At 60.2% G+C, this 23,884-nt stretch overlaps 1 protein-coding gene across 3 annotated transcripts; it reads left to right on the forward strand.

Annotated features, from left to right (window-relative positions):
• On the forward strand, positions 1 to 20,470 carry PLEKHA4 (pleckstrin homology domain containing A4). 3 transcript variants are annotated; one of them, XM_062176997.1, is made up of 20 exons: positions 1 to 433; positions 825 to 956; positions 1,913 to 2,020; positions 4,041 to 4,113; positions 4,229 to 4,329; positions 4,448 to 4,557; positions 5,121 to 5,336; positions 5,736 to 6,015; positions 6,721 to 6,795; positions 10,928 to 10,975; positions 11,090 to 11,170; positions 11,310 to 11,459; positions 13,454 to 13,552; positions 15,250 to 15,390; positions 16,682 to 16,781; positions 16,851 to 16,927; positions 18,974 to 19,135; positions 19,307 to 19,365; positions 19,746 to 19,858; positions 20,039 to 20,470. In XM_062176997.1, the coding sequence occupies exons 2-20, from the start codon at positions 873 to 875 to the stop codon at positions 20,281 to 20,283; spliced, it is 2,322 nt and encodes a 773-aa protein (XP_062032981.1). In that variant the 5' UTR covers positions 1 to 433; positions 825 to 872; the 3' UTR covers positions 20,284 to 20,470. The 3 variants fall into 3 exon arrangements, with proteins under 3 accessions (XP_062032981.1, XP_062032982.1, XP_062032983.1); XM_062176998.1 differs by having other exon boundaries at positions 867 to 956; XM_062176999.1 differs by having other exon boundaries at positions 1 to 350; positions 867 to 956.
• Positions 20,471 to 23,884: the final 3,414 nt, after the last annotated feature.

Raw genomic sequence — 23,884 nt, forward strand, 5'->3', positions numbered from 1 at the left:
GAAAGGAAAGAGAAACGGAGAGAGAGGAAGAGAGAGGGAGAGAGAGGGAGAGGGAGAGGGAGAGGGAGAGAGAGAGAGAGAGAGAGGAACAGCAGACCTGGAGGGCCGGAGAGAGGAAGAGGAAGAGAGTGTGAGGGGGGCGAGACGGGGTTGGGGGGAGAAAAGTGTTAAGGAAGAAAGCGAATCTGCAAGAAGAGAGAGACTGGGGAGAGAGCGTGGCTGTGGGAGGAGAGGATGAGAGAGAGACGGACTGGAAGGGGCAGAGGTTGGAGAGAGGGAGGCAGAAGGTGAGTGAGAGGGAGAGAGGGAGCCACAGGAGACAAAGAGACAGCGAGAGGGCCAGCCTGCAGGTGAGGAGAGGCCGAGGCCTGCGAGAGGCGGTTCCGGAGAGACGCGGGAGGCGGGACACCTGTCCCCGGGACCTGTGAGCCGGGTAAGCTCCCTGGCTGGTGCACATTCCTCATGCCACCAGCTTGGCCTGGGCACTTGGCCAAGGTGGGGTGGAGGTGTGCGTGGGACAGCAGGAGGCAGGTAGCCTGGGGCAGCCGGAAGGAGGCAGGGCAGGGGGTCCCTTAGGCACAGGGAGGGTCAAATTCCTGGCCAGGGCACGGTGGGCAGCAATAAAGGGGCCCCTATTCTCGGGCCTGGGCTGCAGACAGCTGCCCCTCCCCGCAGCTGCCAGTACCGCCTACCTCTCTTGGCATCGCCCTTGGTATGCGGGCCTGGGCCCTGGCCTCCCCCAACCCCCGGTCCCTAAACAACAGTCTCTTTCTCTTTAGCCTCCTCTGACCTCTGCGCCCCTGACCCCACTCTGTCCCCGGCAGGGTCCGCTGCAGAGACACAGCCCCTTTCTTCCTCTCCCCCAGCCCCTGATGGAGGAAGGCAGGCCCTGGAGCAGCCTCAGCCTGGCCAGCAGCACCTCTACCGTCTCCTCGCTCAGCAACCTGAGCACCAAGGTTCGAGCTTCCCGGTGGGCACGGGGAGGAAGGCGCGGCTGTGGGTTACCCAGCCCCCTGGTGTCCTTGCCCTGGGTTCTGAGCCGCTCAAGGACCCTGGTGGTTAAGGACAGTAACAGGGGTCTGCCAGACAGAGTAGGGTCCCAAATCCCACCTGCACCCCGCCCCCAGCACAGCTAGGATTTCAGAGGCACGCCCAGCTCTGACCCCGCCCCTCATATTTTCCTAATTCTAAGACTAGCAATCTCCACTGACCCTGCTTGCTACACTGGAGGCCACTCCCTAGCCGTGAGGCAGCTCTAGGAACTCTAGTGGCTGTGGGGGGCTCCCTGTTCTCTCTCTGGCCATCACTCTACCCACTCATGAAACCCTATGAAGAAAGCCCCTTCTCTGACGGTCAGGACCAGCTCCCTGGCCCCCAGATCGTCGCCATGGTCGCAAGTCCAGTTCCAGCCTCTTTTCCCTGTCCTCCTGCTCACGTGCTTCCTGCTCCCCAGGTTTAGGGTGCAGAGACCGGACCCCGACCTCAGCTGGCCCCACTTCTAAGGAAGGGTGCATTGCAGCCGGCAGAGGGGAGGAGGCAGCCCATCTGGGCGGGCGGGGGTGAGGGCCCCCTTCGCCTGCAGGTGGTCACCAGGGGAAGTCAGCGCATTGGACAATCCAAGGACTGGGCCGGAAGTTCCTCCTGATTGTGGGAGCTCCCTGCCAGTATTCCCAGTTCAGACGTCAAGGGCTTCGCCACACCCAGGACTCCGAGTGGCTAAGGCAAATCCTTTCTTTCCGGAGCGGACTGCAGATTCCCAAGTCCCCCCACTCCCCACAGCCTCTCCACTTCTCCAAGCACCGCCCCCCCTCTGCCCATCAGCTGCGCAGTGTGGACCCTGGATCTCCAGCAGGGCCTAAGGGCAGCTGTCCGTCTGGAGGCCCAGTTCACCTCTGACCCCTTCTCTCCTCAGAAACCCACCCGGGCAGTCAACAAGGTGCACGCCTTTGGGAAGAGAGGCAATGCGCTCAGGAGGGACCCCAACCTGCCCGTGCACATCCGAGGCTGGCTTCACAAGCAGGTGCCGTCGGGGGGAGGAACAAGGCCAGTGCAGGCTGCAGCCCTGGCTGCCTGCGGGGTCTCCCTTCCCAGGTTCCCACTGTGTTCCTGTTTTACCGTCACTGCCTCCCCTTGTCCTGCCATTGCGTCTCTCGCTGGCTCATTCACGCGTTTATTCAATGACACTGAGAACGTTCCTGGTCCCAGGGCACACACCATGCATGTGACATTTGGGAGGGGGGATCTGGGCAGAGATAGGTCATAAGTTAGTAAATCAATAAATGGATTTTGGGGCTGGTGCCGTGGTTCACTTGGTTAATCCTCCGCCTGTGGCGCCAGCATCCCATATGGGCGCCGGGTTCTAGTCCTGGTTGCTCCTCTTCCAGGCCAGCTCTCTGCTGTGGCCCGGGAGTGCAGTGGAGGATGGCCCAAGTGCTTGGGCCCTGCACCCCATGGGAGACCAGGAGGAAGCACCTGGCTCCTGGCTTCGGATCGGTGCAGTGCGCCGGCCGTAGCAGCCATTTGTGGGGGTGAACCAATGGAAGGAAGACCTTTGTCTCTCTCTCTCACTGTCTAACTCTGCCTGTCAAATTAAAAAAAAAAAAAAAAGTATTAAAGAAAAGGATTTGTTCATTTCAGAGGCTAGGAAGCGCGGTGAGGAAATGGCAGAGCAGGGTGGCCGTTTGGCCTGGTGGTGAAGTACTGGGGTTTGAGTTCTGCTTCTCCCCGTCCCACCTTCCAGCCAGAGTAGACCCTGGGAGGCATGACGTTGTTGGGTCTCTGCCACCCATATGTGAGACCCAGATGAGATTCTGGCTCCTGGCTTTGGCCTGGCCCAGCCCTGGCTGTTACAGGCATTTGGGGGAGTGAACCGGCATATAGGAGATCCCTTTCTGTCTTTCACACAAATAAAAGTCTTCAAAGAAGAGGAAACACAGAGGCGTGTACTGGAAAGTGGCTGAGGCCAGGGCGAGTTTTGACTCAGAGAAGGCCTCTGAGCTGAGAACGGAACGGCAGGAAGTAGCTCACCGTGGCAGGAAGTAGCTCACCGTGCGAGTATCTCCGGGGATAAGGGACATCCCAAGGGAGCGGTGTGGCAGAAGGCAAGAGCTTGGCGTTTAGACGCAGCCACGGGGGGAGAGGCGGGAGGGCCTGTGTGGTTCTCGGAGAGAAGTCCCTGCAGCACCGGCACCAGCACCAGCACCTGGGAGTTGGCTGGAAATGCAGACCATCGGGTTGCACCCCCACGTTCCTGCGTGGGGAACCCCGGGGCCGGGGCTCAGGCCTCTGTGTTTGAACGCAGCTTCCCAGGGGCTCTTCGGCAGGTGCTAGTTTGAGACTCCTTCCCAGGCTCCGGGAGAAACGAGCCAGGTCTCAGTGCGGCAAGCCGCTGTCCCAGGGCGGGTGTTTGCTGCGCTGGTTAAGATGCTCGAATCCCCTATAGGAATGCTTGGGTTTCGGGCTGGCTCTGCTCCCCACCCAGTGCCCCGCTGACGTACACCCTGGGAGGTGAGGGTGATGGCCCAGGTGCCTGGGTCTCTGCCACCCCTGTAGGGAGCCCAGGTGGAGTTTTGGGCTCCTGGCTTGGGGCTGGCCAGATCGCAGCTATTGTGGGTTTTTAGGGGTGAAGCAGTGGCTTGAAGATCTCTCTAATCAAATGAAAGTAAATAAAAAATTGGAAACAGAGAGAAGACCCCTGTCTCCATGTGGTACATCCTCTTCCCCAGACTCCCCTGAAACTTGAGGGCTCTGTGGGGAAATGCGTGTTCATGCTTTGAAAGGGACGCAGCCGCTCCTGTACCTGCGTGCCCAGAATCCACGCCCACTCCCACACACTGACTTCCGGCCACCAAAGCTACCAGCTCCAACACGTGTCTCTGTCCCTCCCTCTCCCGGGACCTGTGTGGCTGGCTCAGTCTCCACGGCCCCTGCCTGCCTCCACCCCTCTCCCCCAAGTCTCTCTCTCTCTCTGGCTCTCTGCCCCCCCCCCCACCATGTCACCCATCTCCATCTCCTTCCTTCTCGCCCCTCTCTCTCCCCAGGACAGCTCTGGGCTCCGGCTTTGGAAACGCCGCTGGTTCGTCCTCTCTGGCCACTGTCTCTTCTACTACAAGGGTCAGTGTCCGAGCCGGCCGGGTGGGAAGGCGCCCTCTCCCTCCCGGCCTTCCCCTGAGCCTCGTGGCCTCCTGCCCCCCACCCCCCGAGTGATCCCAACCCCCTCTCTTTGCAGACAGCCGCGAGGAGAGTGTCCTGGGCAGCGTTCTGCTGCCCAGCTACAATATCAGGCCGGATGGGCCGGGAGCCCCCCGAGGCCGGCGCTTCACCTTCACCGTGAGTCCGTCAGTGGGGCTGGAGGGGTGTGTGTGGGTGCAGGGACAGCCATGCCTGGACAGCAATCGCCTTGACCAGGGTCTACGACGGCCCGGTCCCAAGTGCTCCCTTCCCGCAGGCGGAGCACCCAGGCATGAGGACCTACGTGCTAGCCGCAGACACGTCGGAGGACCTGCGGGGCTGGCTCCGCGCGCTGGGCAGGGCCTCCCGCGCCGAGGGGGACGAGGGGTGAGTGGGGGTCCAGGCCGTGCCCCTGGACCTGTACCTCCATTCTGAGGCCGTCCCAGCACCCCAAACTTCTGCAGGCGCTGCAGGCTGGAATGTCCAACCCCGGGTCTTCCAGCCAAGGGGACCAGCCCGAGCTGTCACTCAGACCCCGCTCCCGGGGACTTCTCTTCCAATCAGCATAGAGACTCTCCCTTAAGCCCCACCCACCAACCTTCCAGCCCCACCCATCATCAATGTTGAGTGCTCTGATTGGCTCCTTCAGAAGCCTCTGTCAGATAAGACAAGGTCAGGTTTTTTTGTTTGTTTTTAAATGAGAGCTTGTCTTTAAGGCTCCGCCCCAGCCTGTCCCAATTCTCGGGCTGGAACTGGGTTCCCTGGCTCGGCCTACTTCAGAGTCCCAGGCATTGGTCTGGGTGTGGACCCTGTGGCCTAGCCCCGTCACTTCCTCCATCCCCCTCTGCGAAATGGAAGCCGTGACCTCCCCTTCTGGGGCTGTCGCCGCGTCCCCGTGTGTGAAGACGACGTTCAAAGCAGTGACGTCCCTGCGTGTGCCCGCTCTGCAGGGCCAGACCCAGGTCCCCGGCTCGTCCCCAGCCGGCGGAGGGCCCTGGCGGCCCTGGCGGCCCTCCGGAAGTGGGCAGAGGCGATGAGAGGCGCGTCTCGGAGTCGCCAGAGGTGGCTCGGCTCGCCAGAGGTCGGGGCCGGCCGCGGCTGCTCACCCCCAGCCCCACAGCCGACCTACAGCCTGGACCCCGGGCTCGGAGGGCGAGAAGCCCGGAGTGAGTGGGACGGGGGCGTGGTCCCCGAGGAGGGCGGGGCCGGGCGTGGTCTCCGAGCAGGGCGGGGCCGGACGGGGGCGTGGTCTCCGAGGAGGGCATGGCCGACCAGGCGGGGGCGTGGTCCCCGAGGAGGGCGGGGCCTGGCGGGGCGTGGTCCTCGAGGAGGGCGGGACCGGCCGGGGCGGGGCGGGGCCTAGCGCCTTCTGAGGGGCCTGTTGTGAGTGGCGAGGGTGTCTTGGGGTGGGAATTGTGGGGATCCAGCCCGTAGGGGAGGATTCTGCTGAGAAGGGAGGCAGGGGCCATGGAGACGTGCGCTTCAGGTTGGCCTGAGGGGTCCTGAGGTGCCTGGTGTGGATGCGGCGCCGGTTGACTCAGTTTCCCGCTTCTCTCCTCCCGCAGCCTGTTTACACCGCTCTCTCGCCCTCCGTCCCCTCTGAGCCTCCCACGTCCTCAGTCTGCGCCTGCGCGGCGACCCCCACCGTCCTCAGGAGACGCCGGACCCCCGGGCCGACCTCACACCCCGCTGAGTCGCATCGACGTTCGGCCTCCTGTGGACTGGGGCCCCCAGCGCCAGATCCTCTCCCGGCCCCCTACCCCCCGCAGAGGACCCTCCTCCGAGGCGGGAGGAGGCAGGCCCCCCAGGAGCCCGCAGCACTGGAGTCAGGAGCCCAGAACACAGGTGAGCGGAGAGGGGACGCTCCGGGCATCGTGGGCGTTGTAGTGCATCATCCTCACAGCTTGGCGCGGCTGTGAAAACATGGACTCTATCTCCCATCAGGCACCTCGGCTGCCCTGCCCGGCTTGCCGGCGGCCGTTGCGCCTTAAAGCATCATGGGGATTGTAGTCCAGAACACTCAGCGCCTCAATTAATCTTCCCAAATTGGTCTCCTGCTTTTTTTTTTTCTCTCAGCATCGTGGGATTGGAGCCCAGAAGATATCTAACTAATTTTCATCAGTGCTTGAGGCTGTGTGGCCTGGAGAATCCATTTATTTTATTTAGCTTTATTTAAAAGGCAGAGTGGCAGAGAGAGAGAGAGAGACGGGTCTGTCATTTGCTGGTTCACTACCCAAATGATCACAGTAGTGGAGCCTGGGCCAGGTGGAAGCCAGGAGCCAGGAACTGCACCCAGGTCTCCCAGGCGTGTTGGCAGGACGCCACATTGGAAGCACGGTGGCCAGGACGCCGCTGGCACTCCGACAGGGGATGCTTAACCTGCTGCTCCTGGGAGTGCCCCTGTCCTCCTGAGCCCCCATGGTGGCGCACGGCTGGGCCCGGCTTTTGAGGAAATGGAGCCTCCAAGTTCTCCTAAACCCTCCAGTTCTGTGCTGTAATATTTGTTACTAAGGCCAGTTTCTAAACATCTCCATTTTAACATTCCTCCAGGCCCCCTCTGGCTCCTCCACTTACCTCCGGCTCCCTCCGCGGCCGCCAGGGACCCGGGCCTCCATGGTTTTGTTGGTAGGTATCCCGGGGCCCCCGGAACCTCCAGAGCCTCCTCCCTTGCTTGCTCTGCTGTACGGGGCCGGTTCTCTGGCCGGCGCTGCTCAGGGGAGACTGGGTATCTCAAGGTGCTTGGAAAGGTGCTGTGTTCCTCTGCTGGGGCCGCTGTAGCCAAGCGCCACCAGTGGAGTGACTGAAAATAACAGGCGCGTGTTCCCTCTGCGGCTCCGAAGGCCGGCAGTCTGCAGGCTGTGCTCGCTGTGAAGGCCCTGGGGAGGGCCTTTGCTTGCCGGTCTCCTAGCTTCTGCTGACAGCAAGCCCTGGCGGCCCCATCACCCCAGCCTCCGCTGCGTCACCACACGGCCATCTCCCTTCAGGGCCGTCTGTGTGCCTCCTCCTATGACATTAGCGTGACATCGCCGTAACTCACCCTGCACCTGCAGACGCCCTATTTGCTTATGAGCTCACCTGCCCAGGTACATGGTTAGGATCTGAACACGGTCAACAGTGCCCAAGGGCTTTCAGCTGGCAGGCTGGCGCCGTTCCAAGCAAGAAAGCCTAGGAGGGCGGGAGCTGCCTTCTATGTCTTTCAGGAACTGCTTGGAGTAAGGGAGGGGTGATGGGAGGGGTTGTCACACCCTAGAAGTGGGCTTTATGGAGACCACAGTCCGAGCAGTGGCACTCGCAACGGGGGGGAGGGATGTCTGGGGTGGCGCTGGAGGGCCTAGCCAGGCCTGAGCTCTCGGCGTCTTCATATAGTCCCCGGGGGCCAGCTGCTTCCGAGCACCTGCTAACAGCGAGGGACTTTTGATGCAACAGCGCCTCTGTGCGTGCACCTGGTTTGCGTGACCGGGTTCTGCACCTGTGCGTTCAGCCAACCCCGGGCAGAAAATACTGGGGGGAAGTTGTTTTGAATTGAGTATACAGATTTTTTTCCTTGTCATTATTCCCTAAGCAATACAGTATAATAACTGTATTTTTTTTAAATTTTCTTTTCTTTTTTCTTTTTTTTTTCTTTTTGGACAGGCAGAGTGGATAGTGAGAGAGAGACAGAGAGAAAGGTCTTCCTTTGCTGTTGGTTCACCCTCCAATGGCCGCCACGGCCGGCGCATCGCACTGATCCGAAGCCAGGAGCCAGGCGCTTCTCCTGGTCTCCCATGCGGGTGCAGGGCCCAAGCACTTGGGCCATCCTCCACTGCCTTCCCGGGCCACAGCAGAGAGCTGGCCTGGAAGAGGGGCAACCGGGACAGAATCCGGCGCCCTGACCGGGACTAGAACCTGGTATGCCGGCACCGCAAGGCGGAGGATTAGCCTGTTAAGCCATGGCGCTGGCCAATAACTGTATTTTTTTTAAAGATTTATTTATTTATTTGAAAGGCAGAGTTACACAGAGAGAGGGAGAGATGGAGAGATCAATCTTGCATCCACTGGTTCACTTCCCAGATGGCCACAACAGCCAGGGCTGGGCCAGGCTGAAGCCAGGGGCTAGGAGCTCCATGCAGATCTCCCATGTGCAGGGGCCCAAGCACGTGAGCCGTCTTCTGTGGCTTTCCCAGGTGCGTTAGTAGGGAGCTGCATTGGAAGCAGAGCAGCTGGGACTCGAACGTGTGCTCTGGTGTGGGACACTGGCGCTGCAGGTATCAGCTTAACCCACTGCACCCCAGCACCAGCCCCAGGGACTCCTTGAATCCGAGTTTATTCCTCTCCAGAGAGAAGCCAGCTTTCCTGTGGCCATCGGTCAGATGAGCCACCCTTGCCATGGATTCCCCAGGCCACCTCTGTCACCTGTGCGTGGCCAGTCTCACCCGCTGATTCTGCTCCATTGGTCTCTTTGCTTACATGCCAAGCAAACTTACTTCTGTCTTTCTCTTCCGAAGGTAGCATTATGGCCTTGTGCTGCGTGTTCCTATGTGGTGACGCAAGTCTGCATTCACTCATGAATCTGATGTGGATTAGATTAGTGCGAGTTTCTCAGAGCTGCCCGCTGCTTGCTGTAAGGGGGCGGGTACTGCGGTGAATTTATGTCAATCGAGGAGCACCTAACATCTTCATAGTATTGAAGTGTCTCATACAAGGGCATGGACTATCTCTCCATTCATCCAGGTCATCTCCTAGGTCTGTTTTTTCAAGTTTTCATTTTTTTTTCCCCACAGAGATCTTGTATATTCAGGTACAGCAACTCCTAAATTCCTGGTGTATGTGTGTGTGTGTATGTGTAGAAAAATACGGAACATAAAATGTACCATATTAATGCCTTTTTAAACATTAAAAAAGAAATTCTAAACCTATTTGAGAGGCAGAAGGAAATCTCCCATCCGCTGGTTCACTTCCCAAACGCCCGCATGGCTGGAGTTGGGTCAGGAGCCGGGAACTGAATCCAGGTCTCCCGTGTGGGCAGCATGGACCCCATTGCCTGAGCCGTCCCTGCGGCCTCCCAGGGTCTGCAAGAGCAGGAAGCTGTGGTCAGGAGCCGAGGCTGAGGACCCAACCCAGGCGCTCCAGTGGGGGACATGAGTGCCTTAACCAGTCTCTTCACCACTTGGCTAAACGCCCACCCTTAACCACTTCTAAGTGTGCAGTTCAGTTATGTGTGCTAAACACATTACAATCAAATGCAACAGATCTCTAGAACTTGTCTGTCTTGGGGCTGGTTTTGTGGCGTAGCAGGTAAAGCCGCTGCCTGCAGTGCCGACATCCCATATGGGCACTGGTTCGAATCCCAGCTGTTCCTCTTCTGATCCAGCTCCCTGCTGTGGCCTGGGAGAGCTGTAGAAGATGGCCCAAGTCCCTGGGCCCCTGCACCCATGCGGGAGACCTGAAAGACGCTCCTGGCTCCTGGCTTCCGATCGGCGCAGCTCTGGCCATTGCAGCCATTTGGAGAGTGAACCAGCAGATGGAAAACTCTCTCTGCCTCTGCCTCTCTGTAACTCTGCCTTTCAAATAAAAAATAAATAAATCTTAAAATAAATTTTAAAAAGCACGTGTCCCTCTTATACAACTGTGTTCCCTTTGAACAGCTCACTGTCCCCTGCCACAGCCTCCGGAACCCACGTCTCTGCTTTGTGCGTCTGTCGCTTTAGCTGCGGACTCCTCAGGGGAATAGAATCCCATGGAAACAGACTCTGGGGTCTGGCTGACTTCACGGAGCCCGGTGTCTTCAAGGCTCTTCTCTGTTCGTGCAGCGGGACTTGCTTTCTGTTTCTGTACAGACTGAGTGGTGTTTGTATGGAGCGATCACACGTTATCTATTCACACGTCATGAACGAGAGCTTGGGTCTGCCCTCTGGCTACCATGTGCAATGACAGACTGGGTGTGCCAAGGGCTCCTCAACGCCCTGCTCTCAAGGCTTTTGGAGATGAGCTTTCCTGGTGGTTTTTGAAGCTACTCGAACGGGGCCTTACGTTCTCATTGCATTTCCTAGTTCTTTTTTTTTTTTTTTTTTTTTTTTTGACAGGCAGAGTGGACAGTGAGAGAGTGACAGAGAGAAAGGTCTTCCTTTTGCCATTGATTCACCCTTCAATGGCCGCCGCGGTAGGCGCGCTGCGGCCGGCGCACTGCGCCGATCCGAAGCCAGGAGCCAGGTGCTTCTCCTGGTCTCCCATGGGGTGCAGGGCCCGAGCACTTGGGCCATCCTCCACTGCCTTCCCGGGCCATAGCAGAGAGCTGGCCTGGAAGAGGGGCAACCGGGACAGGGTCGGTGCCCCGACCGGGACTAGAACCCGGTGTGCCGGCGCTGCAAGGCGGAGGATGTACAGCGAAGCTCTTCGCTTACGTGACGTCACCTTGCATCCTGGTCTCTGCCGAATCCTCTCATTCGCTCTTGGATTCTGTCGCTTCTTTGGGGTGGAGGAACGTACGATCTGTAAACACTGATGGCGTTACCGTCCCCCTCCTCCCCTTACACCTTTCCGTTTCCCCTTTTTATAGCACTGGTCAGGATCTCCAGTGCCACGTTACACCGTAGGGTCACAGGCAGCTCCGTGGATTCTGCCGTTGGCTGTCCCTGTGTGATCCCATTGAATATTCCGAAGCTAAGGCTGATGCTCACGGGGCGCTGACAAGCAGAGGGGGATAACACGGGCGGGGCTCGGTGAGCTACAGTGGGGACCTGTGTGCACCCTCTGACCTTTGACTTCTCCCCCTCTTCAGCCAGGTCCCCCCTTGGACTCAGCCTTCCACCAAAATGTGGAGACAGATGTAAGTTCTCCCGAATCTAACCCCTGCTGCTCTCGGACCAGGGGAGGGCGTGTTCCGGATGGTGGTAGGGGCGGGGGGTGCGTGCATAAGTAGCTCCTGTTCTTCTTCCTCCAGACTCTGCTGACCAAGCTGTGTGGGCAGGACCGGCTCCTCAGGAGGCTGCAGGAGGACCTGGACCAGAAGCAGGAGGAGAAGGTGCCGGAAGGGCCCCGGCCCCTCCACCTGCCCTTAGCCCTCCCTGTCTGTCGGGGTCCAGATGCTGGGTGGGGGACACTTGCCCTCTCCTGTGGCCGGGGGTGGCCTCGGAAGCCTGACCACCTCCCTGTCGCTGCAGGAACAGCTGGAAGCAGCCCTGGAGTTGACCCGGCAGCAGCTGAGCCAGGCAACCAGAGAGGCTGGGGCTCCCGGGAGGGCATGGGGGCGCCAGCGCCTCCTGCAGGACCGACTGGTCAGCGTGAGGGCCACCCTCTGTCACCTGACTCAGGTGAGCCCGGGGAAGGGGCAGGCCCTCCCAGGGGGTCCTTGGGGGGCACATCCGAGGACTCACGGGGGAGTTCCTCAGAATTCCAGCCTCTTAAACTCTAAACCAGGAACTGTGACCATCCCAGGGCGTGGGAGACATGTGTAAGATCCACGACTTAAGTCAGCATTTTCAGAGGGTGATTTCATTTTTTAACTTCTTAGATTTATTTTGAAAGATTTTATTTGTTTTTAAAGATTATTTATTTGAAAGGTAGTGTGAAAGAGAGAGATTCTATGTGCTAGTTCATGGCTAAAATGGTCACAACAGCCCAGCCGAAGCCAGCAGCGTGGAACTCTGTGGGAGTCTCCCACGTGGGTGCAGGGGCCCAAGTACTTGGCCATCGTCTGCTGCTTTCCCAGGCGCGTTAACGGGGAGCTGGATCGGAAGTGGAGCAGCCGGGATTCCAACCGATGCCGGCATGTCAGGCAGCATCTTAATCCATTATACCGCCACATCGGCCCCTGGTTTTAAAATTTTTTCAAATTTACTTATTTGTGTGAGAGCGATGGAGAGAGGCCTTCCACTCTTCCGTCTGCTGATCCACTCCCCACGTGGCTACGACAGCCAGCACCGGGCCAGGCGGAAGCCAGGAGCAAGGACGTCCATTCCTGTCGCACACTCGGTGGCACGGGCCCACTGCCCTCCCAGCTGCGTTACAGGAAGCCAGATCAGGCGCAGGGCGGCCAGGACTTCAGCCGGCGCCCTGACTCAGGCAGCAGCTGACCCCGCCAGACCACACACTGGCGCCCCTAAGAGGGCGATGTTGACGCGGGCGCCCTGGATCCGAGTCTCCGCTCCCACTCATAGTAGCTGTGTGACCTTGAGAAGAGCCACTTAGCCTTTCTGGGCCTTAGGTGCCTCCTAAAAAGAGTATTTACTTTGTAACGTCACTGTGACGATTGCATGTGTGTGTGTAAATGAATGACTATTTGTACCTATGACGTGGCTATAATTATGACGTATACATGATGTAGACAGATGCTTACATGGTTAGATTATTGTTCACGTATCTGTGAGGTGGAGACACAGTCCCTACCTCACGAGAATTAAGTGGGTGTGTAAGCTGCTGTTGTGACATCAGTGGTGTGGCGAGGAGGTTTGTGCTGCCCAGGGGTGCGTGGCTGCCGTGGCACTGACGTCAGCTGTGTAGACTCCACCCCCGTGGAGTAGCTGTGACATCAGCTGTGTAGACTCCACCCCTACGGAGTAGCTGTGATGTCAGCTGTGTAGACTCTACCCCCTGTGGAGTAGCTGTGATGTCAGCTGTGTAGACTCCGCCCCCCAAGGAGTAGCTGTGACGTCACCTGTGTAGACTCCGCCCTCGTGGAGCAGCTGTGATGTCATCTGTGTAGACTCTACCCCCTGTGGAGTAGCTGTGGCGTCAGTTGTGTAGACTCCGCCCCCGTGGAGTAGCTGTGACGTCAGCTGTGTAGACTCCGCCCCCATGGAGTAGCTGTGACGTCAGCTGTGTAGACTCCGCCCCCATGGAGTAGCTGTGACGTCATCTGTGTAGACTCCGCCCCCCATGGAGTAGCTGTGACGTCAGCTGTGTAGACTCCACCCCCATGGAGTAGCTGTGATGTCAGCTGTGTAGACTCCGCCCCCCATGGAGTAGCTGTGACGTCATCTGTGTAGACTCCGCCCCCGTTGAGTAGCTGTGACATCAGCTGTGTAGACTCTGCCCCCGTGGAGTAGCTGTGACGTCAGCTGTGTAGACTCCACCCCTGTGGAGCAGAAGTAACCCTGGGATTCCGGGACCACTGTTCTTGGTCCACACCAGCAGCTCCCTGGAACTGCAGGTTCTGACAGGTGCTGGAGCCCCAGCCGTGGGGATTATTGTCTGTGTATCCCCAGGGCATGGGAAGCAGGCCTCCCTCCCTCCTTGTCAGCCATGGAAAGGTGGGGTGGTGGTGGTGGGGTGCTAACCTCGTGTCTCCTGTGTTCTGGAACCCGAGGAGCGAGAGCGGGTCTGGGACATCTACAGCGGCCTGGAGCAGGAGCTGGGCACCTTACGGGAGACGCTGGAGTACCTGCTTCACCTCGGGTCACCCCAGGTACCTCCCTGCCCCGGAGCCCCCAGGCCCTCTGTCCACTCCAAGTTCCCCTGGAAGCCTTCTTGTCCTTTGGGGGGGGGGTCCTGCTGTCTGTCCTCTCCTCCTGAGAAAGGAGGCCCTTCCTGTAGTTAAGACCCTGTCCTTGGTTTGGAGACCGACTTGGAGATTCAGAGCCACTCTCCCCTGCTTCTTCCCACAGCGCGGCCTCCTCTCCGTATGCAGATTCAGCTTTGAGTGGGCACCCTGCCCTCACTGTTGCTTCTGTCCCCTGCAGCCTCAAGTTCTAGGCCCAATCCTGAGTTCAAGCCCCACCCCTAACACATAAGCCCAGTGCTCAGCCTCGGTCCCACTCCTCCTAAGTACAGCCATGGCGTTCTACAGCACGTGTGTGTAGCTGAAAACATTACCCTCTAGTTAAATCTGTGAAGTGCCTCTGCCCAGACTTAAGCCCCACTGTCTTCACTGTGAGCCCCTCCTACCTCATCCGAAAATCCACCCCATAACTCCAGTCCACTGCCTACTGGACTTAAATACATCTTGGCACCAACAACACGTAAAGGGAACAATGGGTAACACCCAAATTGGGTTTATTACAGGAATGCAAGGTTAGTTTAACATTTGAAAACCAGATCATGTGTTTCACGATATTTAAGAAAATAAAGGCAAATGGATGAATGGATGCAGGAAAACATATCACAGAGTTCAGCCCCCGTTCATGACAAAGCCCCCGGCAAAAGGAGGGGCAGAGGGAACTTCCTTAGTCTAATCAAAGGCATCCATAACAAACCTGCAGGAAACATGGTTAGAAGTAAGTGAAACATTTTCTCTGATATCTGGAACAAGACAAGGATATTTGCTATTCCTACTTCTAGACAACATTGTACCAGAGGGTCTGAACAGTACAGTTACATAAAGCAAACATATAAAGACCATAAAGTTGGAAGTGAAGCCATTTTTATGTGCAGATGACATGTAATGTCGAAAATCCAAAATAATCTCCAGTTAAATTAGGATAAGCAAATTCAGGAAGGTGAATATGCAAAAACCAACTATCTATATGTTAGTGCCAAACAGTTGGAAAATGAATATGTAAAAACTATGTAATTTATAGTAACAGAAAAATACCTAGGAATAAGTCTAATTGAAGATATGCAAGACACTTATTCTGAGAACCACAAACATCAAAGAGAAACTGAAGAAGACCTATAGACATGAGGAGGTAGACCATGTTTATGGACAGGAAAAGCTTTAGTCTCCCCACACCTGGGTCTCCAACAGAGATCTGCATTCCTGACACACATTCAGAAGATTTTCATGAAGATTAATAAGTTGACACTAAATTATATTTGGAAATGCAAAAGACCAAGACAATCTCCAGGAAGAACAAAGTTTGAGGACCAACACAACTGGATGTGCCCTGTGACAATAAAGCCTCACTGAACAGTGTCACAGAGCAACAAAACTAGACTAAGGGATGGAAGGAGGTGTTCAGAGACAGACTCCCGGGTATTTGTATGGTCATCTCTTCATGACAGAGGTTAACACCACAGAGGAGTCTTTTCAACCCAGTTGGATATCCAGATAGATAGAGAGAGATCCATATAGACCTTAACACCGTAACATAACCCTCCCCATGCCATGTCAGCCAGAACCCGCCGGTCCCACCTCTGAGTCACAAGCTCCTCTCGTTCCCCCAGGACCGAGCCTCTGCCCAGCAGCAGCTGTGGATGGTGGAGGACACACTGGCAGGTCTGGGCGGCCACCAGAAGCCACCCCCCCACACTGAGCCTGACTCTCCGTCACCCGCACTCCAAGGGGAGGAGTCCTCAGAGAGGGAGGTGAGAGTCACACCCCTTGCTCCTCATCCCCAGCTTCCTGTCTCTTCCTGCGAGGCCCTGGCCCTGCCCCGCCCCCCCAACCTCTTTCCCACGTTAGCACTTAGCATGGTGCCAACCTTGTACCTGAGCAGCTAACCAAGGCTGGCAAGAAGCCTAACTCTTGGAAGCCTCTCTTTCCTTATTTGCTATCCAGGCGACACTGGGTAGCCATGGTGGAGGATTGGTTCCAGGATCCCCTGTGGCTATAGAGGCTTAAGTTTCTTGTACAAAATCGGGCAGCGTTTGCATATAACCTGGTGCACAGCCTCTCGTGAACTTAAACCCGTCTCTACATGACTTGTGATACCCACTACACAGATGCTCTTGAACCGTCATCCTAGTTCAGGAAATGATGACGAGAAAGAAAAGTCTGCACGTATTTGGGATAGCAATCTTCCATCTGTGGTTGAATCCACATGTGCAGAACGTGTGTTGGGGGGCGACTGTGTCACCCCATATTCCTGTGCGGTGGGCCCAACAACTCCCACGGCCGGCTGCGAGCGCCGCTTCCCAAGCCCTCAGTCAGCAGTGTCAGGCAGATTCCGTGAGATCGGCCTTGGTGGGAGCCCTCGGGCCACAGATCTGGGCGAGCGCTGCCAGTCAGGGCTGCTGCTGCCCCAGACACTGCTGCTTGTAGGGCTCGGCTCGCAGGGCTCTGCGGGGCAGCGATGGTGCCTGGAGCGTGTGTGGCACACAGTAGGCCCTCGGGAAGTGGGGACCCGGGTGCCATGGCTGGGTGAGAGACGCTGCTTGCTCCAGCCTTCAGACAGTGCATCTGAAAGACCTGCTCAGCTCGGCTATGTTTGTGCCATCAGCCATTAGATCTCCCTCTCTCTAAACACACACACACACACACATCTATCTATCTATCTCTATATGATTTATTTATTTGAAAGGCAGAAAGAGAGAGAGAGAGATCTTCCATCCACTGGTTCATTCCCCAAATGGATGCGACAGCCAGGGCTGGGTCTGGCTGAATCCAGGAGCCTGGACTCCCCCCAGGTCTCTCGTGCAGGTGGCAGGGACCCAGCACTTGGGCCTCTTCCGCTGCCTTCCCAGGCACCTTAGCAGGGAGCTGGACTGCAAGTGCACAGTAGCTGCTCCAGTACGGGATGCAGGTGTCCCGAGAGGCGGCCTAACCCACGTGGCCACAACACTCCACCTTTACCATCGTGGCCTTCCTGGCCCTGTCTCAACCTGAACAGCGGGAACGGTAATGATAACGTTCACTCCTCTCTCCCGACCCCTGCAGAGCCTGCCTGAGTCCCTGGAGCTGAGCTCTCCCCGCTCCCCAGAGGCTGACTGGGGGCGGCCCCCGGGGGGCGACGGAGACCCAGCCGGCCCTCGCGCAGGTGAGCATTCCGGTGGGGTGGGGTCTCTGGGTGGTCCCATCCTCACCGACACCTGTGCCATCCTTGCAGGACTCGGGTCTCCAAAGATGTCCCGGGCCCCCAGCCCCGAGGGTCCCCGCTCCGCATCCCCACAGCCAGGAGCCAAGGTAGGCCGTCTGGGGTCCCCCTAGGTCCATCTTTTGACCTGACTGCCATGGACCCCCCCCATTCCTGGGGACAGACCTGGGAGAAGTGAGTTCTAAAACCAGAGCAAATTGCACTAATTGGTCCCAGTAGCAGCAGCAGATCCAAGCTATCTCCCTGGAATTCTTACTCATTTATTTGAAAGGCAGAGAGATCTTAATGGTCAGTTCATGCCCCTAACGGCCGCACAGCCAGGACTGGGCCAGGTCAAATCCAGGAGCAGGGAGCTCAATCCAGGTCTTCATGGAGGCTGCAGCAACCCAGCTGTTTTATCTGTTACCTGCTGCTTCCCGGGTAAACTTGAGCAAGAAGCCGAAATTGGAACCGGAGCTGGGACTCAAACCCAGGCATTCAGATACAGGAGTCTGGCTCCCCAGGGGGCATTTTAACCTCTGCACAGAGGCTTGGCACCAACCCTGGAATCTTCTTTTCTTTATTTACTTGAAAGGCAGAGTTAGAGGCAGAGAGAGAGAGAGAGAGAGAGAGAGAGAGAGAGAGAGAGAGAGAGTGTTTTCCATCCGCTGGTTCACTCCCCAAATGACCACAACAGCCAGAGCTGCACTGATCCAAAGCCAGCAGCCAGGAGCTTCCTCCAGGTCTCCCATGTGGGTGCAGGGGCCCAAGGACCTGGGCCATCTTCTACTGCTTTCCCAGGCCACAGCAGAGAGCTGGACCGGAAGTGGAGCAGCCAGAACTCAAACCGGTGCTCTGATGGGATGCCAGCCCTGCAGGTGGCAGCCTTACCCACTACGCCACAGCGCTGGCCCCAACCCTAGAATTTTCTAATTGGAAGCTGTCACAAATAATTTGCTTCTTTTTTTTTTCTTTTTCCTTTTTCTTAAATAATAATTTTATGGTCTTATAATTCTGTAGGGCAGATGTCTGAAATTGGGGTGTGGGCAGGGCCAGGCTATTTTTTTTTTAAAGACTTATTATTTGAGAGGCAGAGTTAGAGAGAGAGAGAGAGAGGTCTTCCATCCTCTGGTTCACTCCCCAAATGACCGCAATGGCCGGAGCTGGGCCGATCTGAAGCCAGGAGCTTCTTCCAGTCTCCCACATGGGTCCAGGGGCCCAAGGACTTGGGCTGTTGTCTGCTGCTTTCCCAGGCCACAGCAGGGAGCTGGATTGGATGTGGAGCAGCCGGGACTTGAACCGACGCCCATATGGGATGCCGGCGCTGCAGGTGGAGCCTTTACCTGCCGCACCACAGCACCGGCCCTGGCTCCGGCCCCAGCCAGGCTACTCCTGAGGACACTGGGCTAAGAGCTGTTCCAGGCATCTGAGCGTCTGGCAGTCCCTTGGCCTGGGACAGCAGAGCCAGCTTTCAGGGGGCCTTGTGCTCCTGTGTGCCCCCGTGTCCAAGCTTGCCCGTCTGGAAGGAAGCAGGCCACATGGCTCCCTTGGCCCTCCTTCCTGCCTGTGGAGTCAGAGCCCAACAGCCTGCGCTCCTTTTGTCCCATCTCTGTCCCCTTCCGTTCAAGCTGAGAGGACCCACTGGATCCACCTGTCACTCACCATGGCCTAGCCACTTGGCAATGGGAGGCCAGCCCCACCCGCGGTGTCCCTCGGGGGCTGGAAGTCTGTGCAGGTTCCCTTGGCTCGTGGCAGAAGCAGAGGGGGAAGGGCGCTCACGACGCCCTGCCAACCTGAGGCTTCTGCAGCCAAGGAATCCCGTCTCTCCTCTTGTCCTGGAAGCCGGTGCGAGTAGCTTCTGTCGCCAGAGCTCGGGGTCTACACTGGCGGCCAGGGAAGTTGGGGTGCTTCCTTCTGCTGGGGTCACAGGTTAAACTGCGGCAGCGGGCCCGGAGGAGGGTGCAGGCCCGGCCCCGGCCCTCCAAGGCCTGTTCCTGTGGTCAGGGTGAGCAGGGGAAGCCCAGCGCCAGGAGTAGGAAGACCCCTGGGAGGTGCTGTGACTCTACTAAGGACAAGGCTGCAGGCTGAGAGGGTCAGGGGAAAGGGAGAAAGAGGAGGCCCACGGTGGGGCAGCTGGGGGTCTCTCGTCTCCCTAGGCCCCCGTGGCCCGGCCCCGGATGAGCGCCCAAGAGCAACTGGAGCGCATGCGCAGGAACCAGGAATGTGGACGACCCCTCCCGCGCCCGGCCTCCCCCAGGCTCCTCACCCTGGGGAGGACCCTGACCCCAGCCAGACGCCAGCCCGACGTGGAGCCAAGGGTGAGGGCAGCCGGGGCGGGGAGCGGGGGCCCTCCACACCGAGTTCGAGTCTCAGTTTCCCCGTCTGTGAAATGGGGACACGCCCCGCCTAAGCCCAAGGACCTTTCTGGAGTCTTCCCAACTGGCGGTGGCTCCCGGCTCAGGGATTCTAATGCCCCAGTTCCTTTGCAGCCGGTCCTAGGACACACGGGAGCCGCGAGATGGCTGAGGAGCTCGGGGTCCTGGAGTAGGTAAGGAACCGCAGAGCGGTGTCTGCACACGGGGAAGGGCGTGCGTGTGGCTCCAGCCTCCTGAGTACCGAACTCACGAAGTGCGAAGCGTGCGTCTCTGGGTGTCTGTGACAAACCCAGAAAGCGCTAGGTCCTCAGTGAGAACTGCAGGCGCCGTCACCCCCGGGGTGGACTTCAAACCCTGCCCTTGCGCACCAAGGAAATCGGGTAAAAAGTGGACGGCGACTGGACTACAAATCCCATAATGCTCGCGGGCGGCAAACGCGTCGCGCCAAGCTCGAAGTCTCCAGAAGACACGTGCCGGGGACTACAACTCCCAGAAGGCCGCGCGCGCACCGCCGTCCCCGCGGCCCACGCTGCCCCAACCTTCTTTTTCCTAGTCCGAGGACCGCTGCCCCGTCCCTGCCGCCGTCCGAAGGCCCCCGGGAGCGGGTCCTCAGCCTGTCCCAAGCCCTGGCCTCTGAGGCGAGCCAGTGGCACAGAATGCTGATAGGTGAGGGGCTGGGAATCTCGGACTGTTGGGTTTTAGGGTGGGGATGGGGGGCCTTGCAACCCTAGGCCCTGGTGAGGAGCGGTCGGGGACCCGGGCTCCCGGGTTCGAGAGAGGAAGGCCTGGGGGTCCGAGGCCTGCGCCCGAAGCTTGCCAGCCTCGTCCTCCGTGCATCCTCTCCAGGCGGAAACTCGGACTCCCGGGGAGACCCGCCTCCCGCCTCGGACCCCGCGCCGCAGGGGCCGCCTCCCGCGACGTCTCCGGTGGCTAATGCCGGCTCCGCGGGCTTCTCGCGCAGAGGTAGCGGGCGTGGCGGAGGCCCCGCTCCCTGGGAGCGCGCGTGGGACTCCGGGCCGTCCGCCCCGGCTCTGAGCCAGGATGAGGGCGCGTGGCCGCTGCGGGTCACTCTGCTGCAGTCCAGCTTCTGAGCAGCCGCCCCCAGCGCGAGGGGTGGCCAGGAGGTCCCGCCCGCGGGCCTGGGGCCGGCGCCAGACGCGGGTGGGGGTGGGGCAGCGTGGCCTGGACCCCACCCTGGCCGGGGAGGGGGCTTGTTTCCATGGCCGAAATGGGGTTTCCCCAACACTGCCCAGATGAAGATTAAAACTTTGAACCTTTCGTCTCGAGCTTTCTGTCTGTTTGGGGCGTGACACTGGGGTCCCTGAGGGGCAGGCTGGAGTCCTGGACTCCTGGGCCAGGGGGAGAAGGGCCAGGGGCCTTGGCTTGAAAGTCTGAGGGAGGAGTTAGAGAACCTGACCCCTGGTCTGAGGGAGGAGGGGCTGGGCCTGGACCCCTGGGTCTGAGGGAGGAGGGGCTGGGCCTGGACCCCTGGGTCTGAGGGAGGAGGGCTGGGCCTGGACCCCTGGGTCTGAGGGAGGAGGGGCTGGGCCTGGACCCCTGGGTCTGAGGGAGGAGGGGCTGGGCCTGGACCCCTGGGTCTGAGGGAGGAGGGGCTGGGGCTGGACCCCTGGGTCTGAGGGAGGAGGGGCTGGGTTTGTGGACCCCTGGGTCTGAGGGAGGAGGGGCTGGGCCTGGACCCCTGGGTCTGAGGGAGGAGGGGCTGGGCCTGGACCCCTGGGTCTGAGGGAGGAGGGGCTGGGCCTGGACCCCTGGGTCTGAGGGAGGAGGGCTGGGCCTGGACCCCTGGGTCTGAGGGAGGAGGGGCTGGGCCTGGACCCCTGGGTCTGAGGGAGGAGGGGCTGGGCCTGGACCCCTGGGTCTGAGGGAGGAGGGGCTGGGGCTGGACCCCTGGGTCTGAGGGAGGAGGGGCTGGGTTTGTGGACCCCTGGGTCTGAGGGAGGAGGGGCTGGGCCTGGACCCCTGGGTCTGAGGGAGGAGGGGCTGGGCCTGGACCCCTGGGTCTGAGGGAGGAGGGGCTGGGCCTGGACCCCTGGGTCTGAGGGAGGAGGGGCTGGGCCTGGACCCCTGGGTCTGAGGGAGGAGGGGCTGGGGCTGGACTCCTGGGTCTGAGGGAGGAGGGGCTGGGGCTGGACTCCTGGGTCTGAGGGAGGAGGGGCTGGGGCTGGACCCCTGGGTCTGAGGGAGGAGGGGCTGGGTTTGTGGACCCCTGGGTCTGAGGGAGGAGAGGCTGGGCCTGGACCCCTGGTCTGAGGGAAGAGGCGCTGGGCCTGGACCCCTAGGTCTGAGGGAGGAGGCTGGGCCTGGACCCCTGGGTCTGAGGGAGGAGGGGCTGGGGCCTGGACCCCTGGATCTGAGGGAGGAGGGGCTGGGGCTGGACCCCTGGGTCTGAGGGAGGAGGGGCTGGGGCTGGACCCCTGAGTCTGAGGGAGGAGGGGCTGGGGCTGGACCCCTGGGTCTGAGGGAGGAGGGGCTGGGCCTCAACCACTGGATCTGAGGGAGGAGGCTGGGCCTGGACCCCTGGGTCTGAGGGAGGAGGGGCTGGGGCCTGGACCCCTGGATCTGAGGGAGGAGGGGCTGGGGCTGGACCCCTGGGTCTGAGGGAGGAGGGGCTGGGCCTGGACCCCTGGGTCTGAGGGAGGAGGGGCTGGGCCTGGACCCCTGGGTCTGAGGGAGGAGGGGCTGGGGCTGGACTCCTGGGTCTGAGGGAGGAGGGGCTGGGGCTGGACTCCTGGGTCTGAGGGAGGAGGGGCTGGGGCTGGACTCCTGGGTCTGAGGGAGGAGGGGCTGGGGCTGGACCCCTGGGTCTGAGGGAGGAGGGGCTGGGTTTGTGGACCCCTGGGTCTGAGGGAGGAGAGGCTGGGCCTGGACCCCTGGTCTGAGGGAAGAGGCGCTGGGCCTGGACCCCTAGGTCTGAGGGAGGAGGCTGGGCCTGGACCCCTGGGTCTGAGGGAGGAGGGGCTGGGGCCTGGACCCCTGGATCTGAGGGAGGAGGGGCTGGGGCTGGACCCCTGGGTCTGAGGGAGGAGGGGCTGGGGCTGGACCCCTGAGTCTGAGGGAGGAGGGGCTGGGGCTGGACCCCTGGGTCTGAGGGAGGAGGGGCTGGGCCTCAACCACTGGATCTGAGGGAGGAGGCTGGGCCTGGACCCCTGGGTCTGAGGGAGGAGGGGCTGGGGCCTGGACCCCTGGATCTGAGGGAGGAGGGGCTGGGGCTGGACCCCTGGGTCTGAGGGAGGAGGGGCTGGGGCTGGACCCCTGAGTCTGAGGGAGGAGGGGCTGGGGCTGGACCCCTGAGTCTGAGGGAGGAGGGGCTGGGCCTGGACCCCTGGTCTGAGGGAAGAGGCGCTGGGCCTGGACCCCTAGGTCTGAGGGAGGAGGCTGGGCCTGGACCCCTGGTCTGAGGGAAGAGGCTGGGCCTGGACCCCTAGGTCTGAGGGAAGAGGTGCTGGGTTTGTGGACCCCTGGGTCTGAGGGAGGAGAGGCTGGGCCTGGACCCCTGGGTCTGAGGGAATAGGCTGGGCCTGGACCCCTGGGTCTGAGGGAGGAGGGGCTGGGGCCTGGACCCCTGGATCTGAGGGAGGAGGGGCTGGGGCTGGACCCCTGGGTCTGAGGGAGGAGGGGCTGGGGCTGGACCCCTGAGTCTGAGGGAGGAGGGGCTGGGGCTGGACCCCTGGGTCTGAGGGAGGAGGGGCTGGGCCTCAACCACTGGATCTGAGGGAGGAGGCTGGGCCTGGACCCCTGGGTCTGAGGGAGGAGGGGCTGGGGCCTGGACCCCTGGATCTGAGGGAGGAGGGGCTGGGGCTGGACCCCTGGGTCTGAGGGAGGAGGGGCTGGGGCTGGACCCCTGAGTCTGAGGGAGGAGGGGCTGGGGCTGGACCCCTGAGTCTGAGGGAGGAGGGGCTGGGCCTGGACCCCTGGTCTGAGGGAAGAGGCGCTGGGCCTGGACCCCTAGGTCTGAGGGAGGAGGCTGGGCCTGGACCCCTGGTCTGAGGGAAGAGGCTGGGCCTGGACCCCTAGGTCTGAGGGAAGAGGTGCTGGGTTTGTGGACCCCTGGGTCTGAGGGAGGAGAGGCTGGGCCTGGACCCCTGGGTCTGAGGGAGGAGGGGCTGGGCCTGGACCCCTGGGTCTGAGGGATGAGGGGCTGGGCCTGGACCCCTGGGTCTGAGGGAGGAGGGGCTGGGGCTGGACCCCTGGGTCTGAGGGAGGAGGGGCTGGGCCTGGACCCCTGAGTCTGAGGGAGGAAGGCTGGGGCTGGACTCCTGGATCTGAGGGAGGAGGGGCTGGGTTTGTAGACCCCTGAATCTGAGGGAGGAGGGCTGGGGCTGGACCCCTGGGTCTGAGGGAAGAGGCGCTGGGTTTGTGGACCCCTGGGTCTGAGGGAGGAGGGGCTGGGGCTGGACTCCTGGGTCTGAGGGAGGAGGCGTTGGGCCTGGACCCCTGGGTCTGAGGGAGGAGAGGCTGGGGCTGGACCCCTGGGTCTGAGGGAAGAGGCGCTGGGTTTGTGGATCCCTGGGTCTGAGGGAGGAGGGCTGGGGCTGGACCCCTGGGTCTGAGGGAAGAGGCGCTGGGTTTGTGGACCCCTGGGTCTGAGGGAGGAGGCATGGGACCCAAGCTGAGGTCTCTGGCCTTCCTGATAACGCCCCCAGGGCGGGGCTTCCAGGGTCCATCCCCTGT

The sequence above is a fragment of the Lepus europaeus genome, chromosome 19 (assembly GCF_033115175.1).
Source record: "Lepus europaeus isolate LE1 chromosome 19, mLepTim1.pri, whole genome shotgun sequence".
In the NCBI taxonomy this organism is placed as follows: Eukaryota; Metazoa; Chordata; class Mammalia; order Lagomorpha; family Leporidae; genus Lepus; species Lepus europaeus.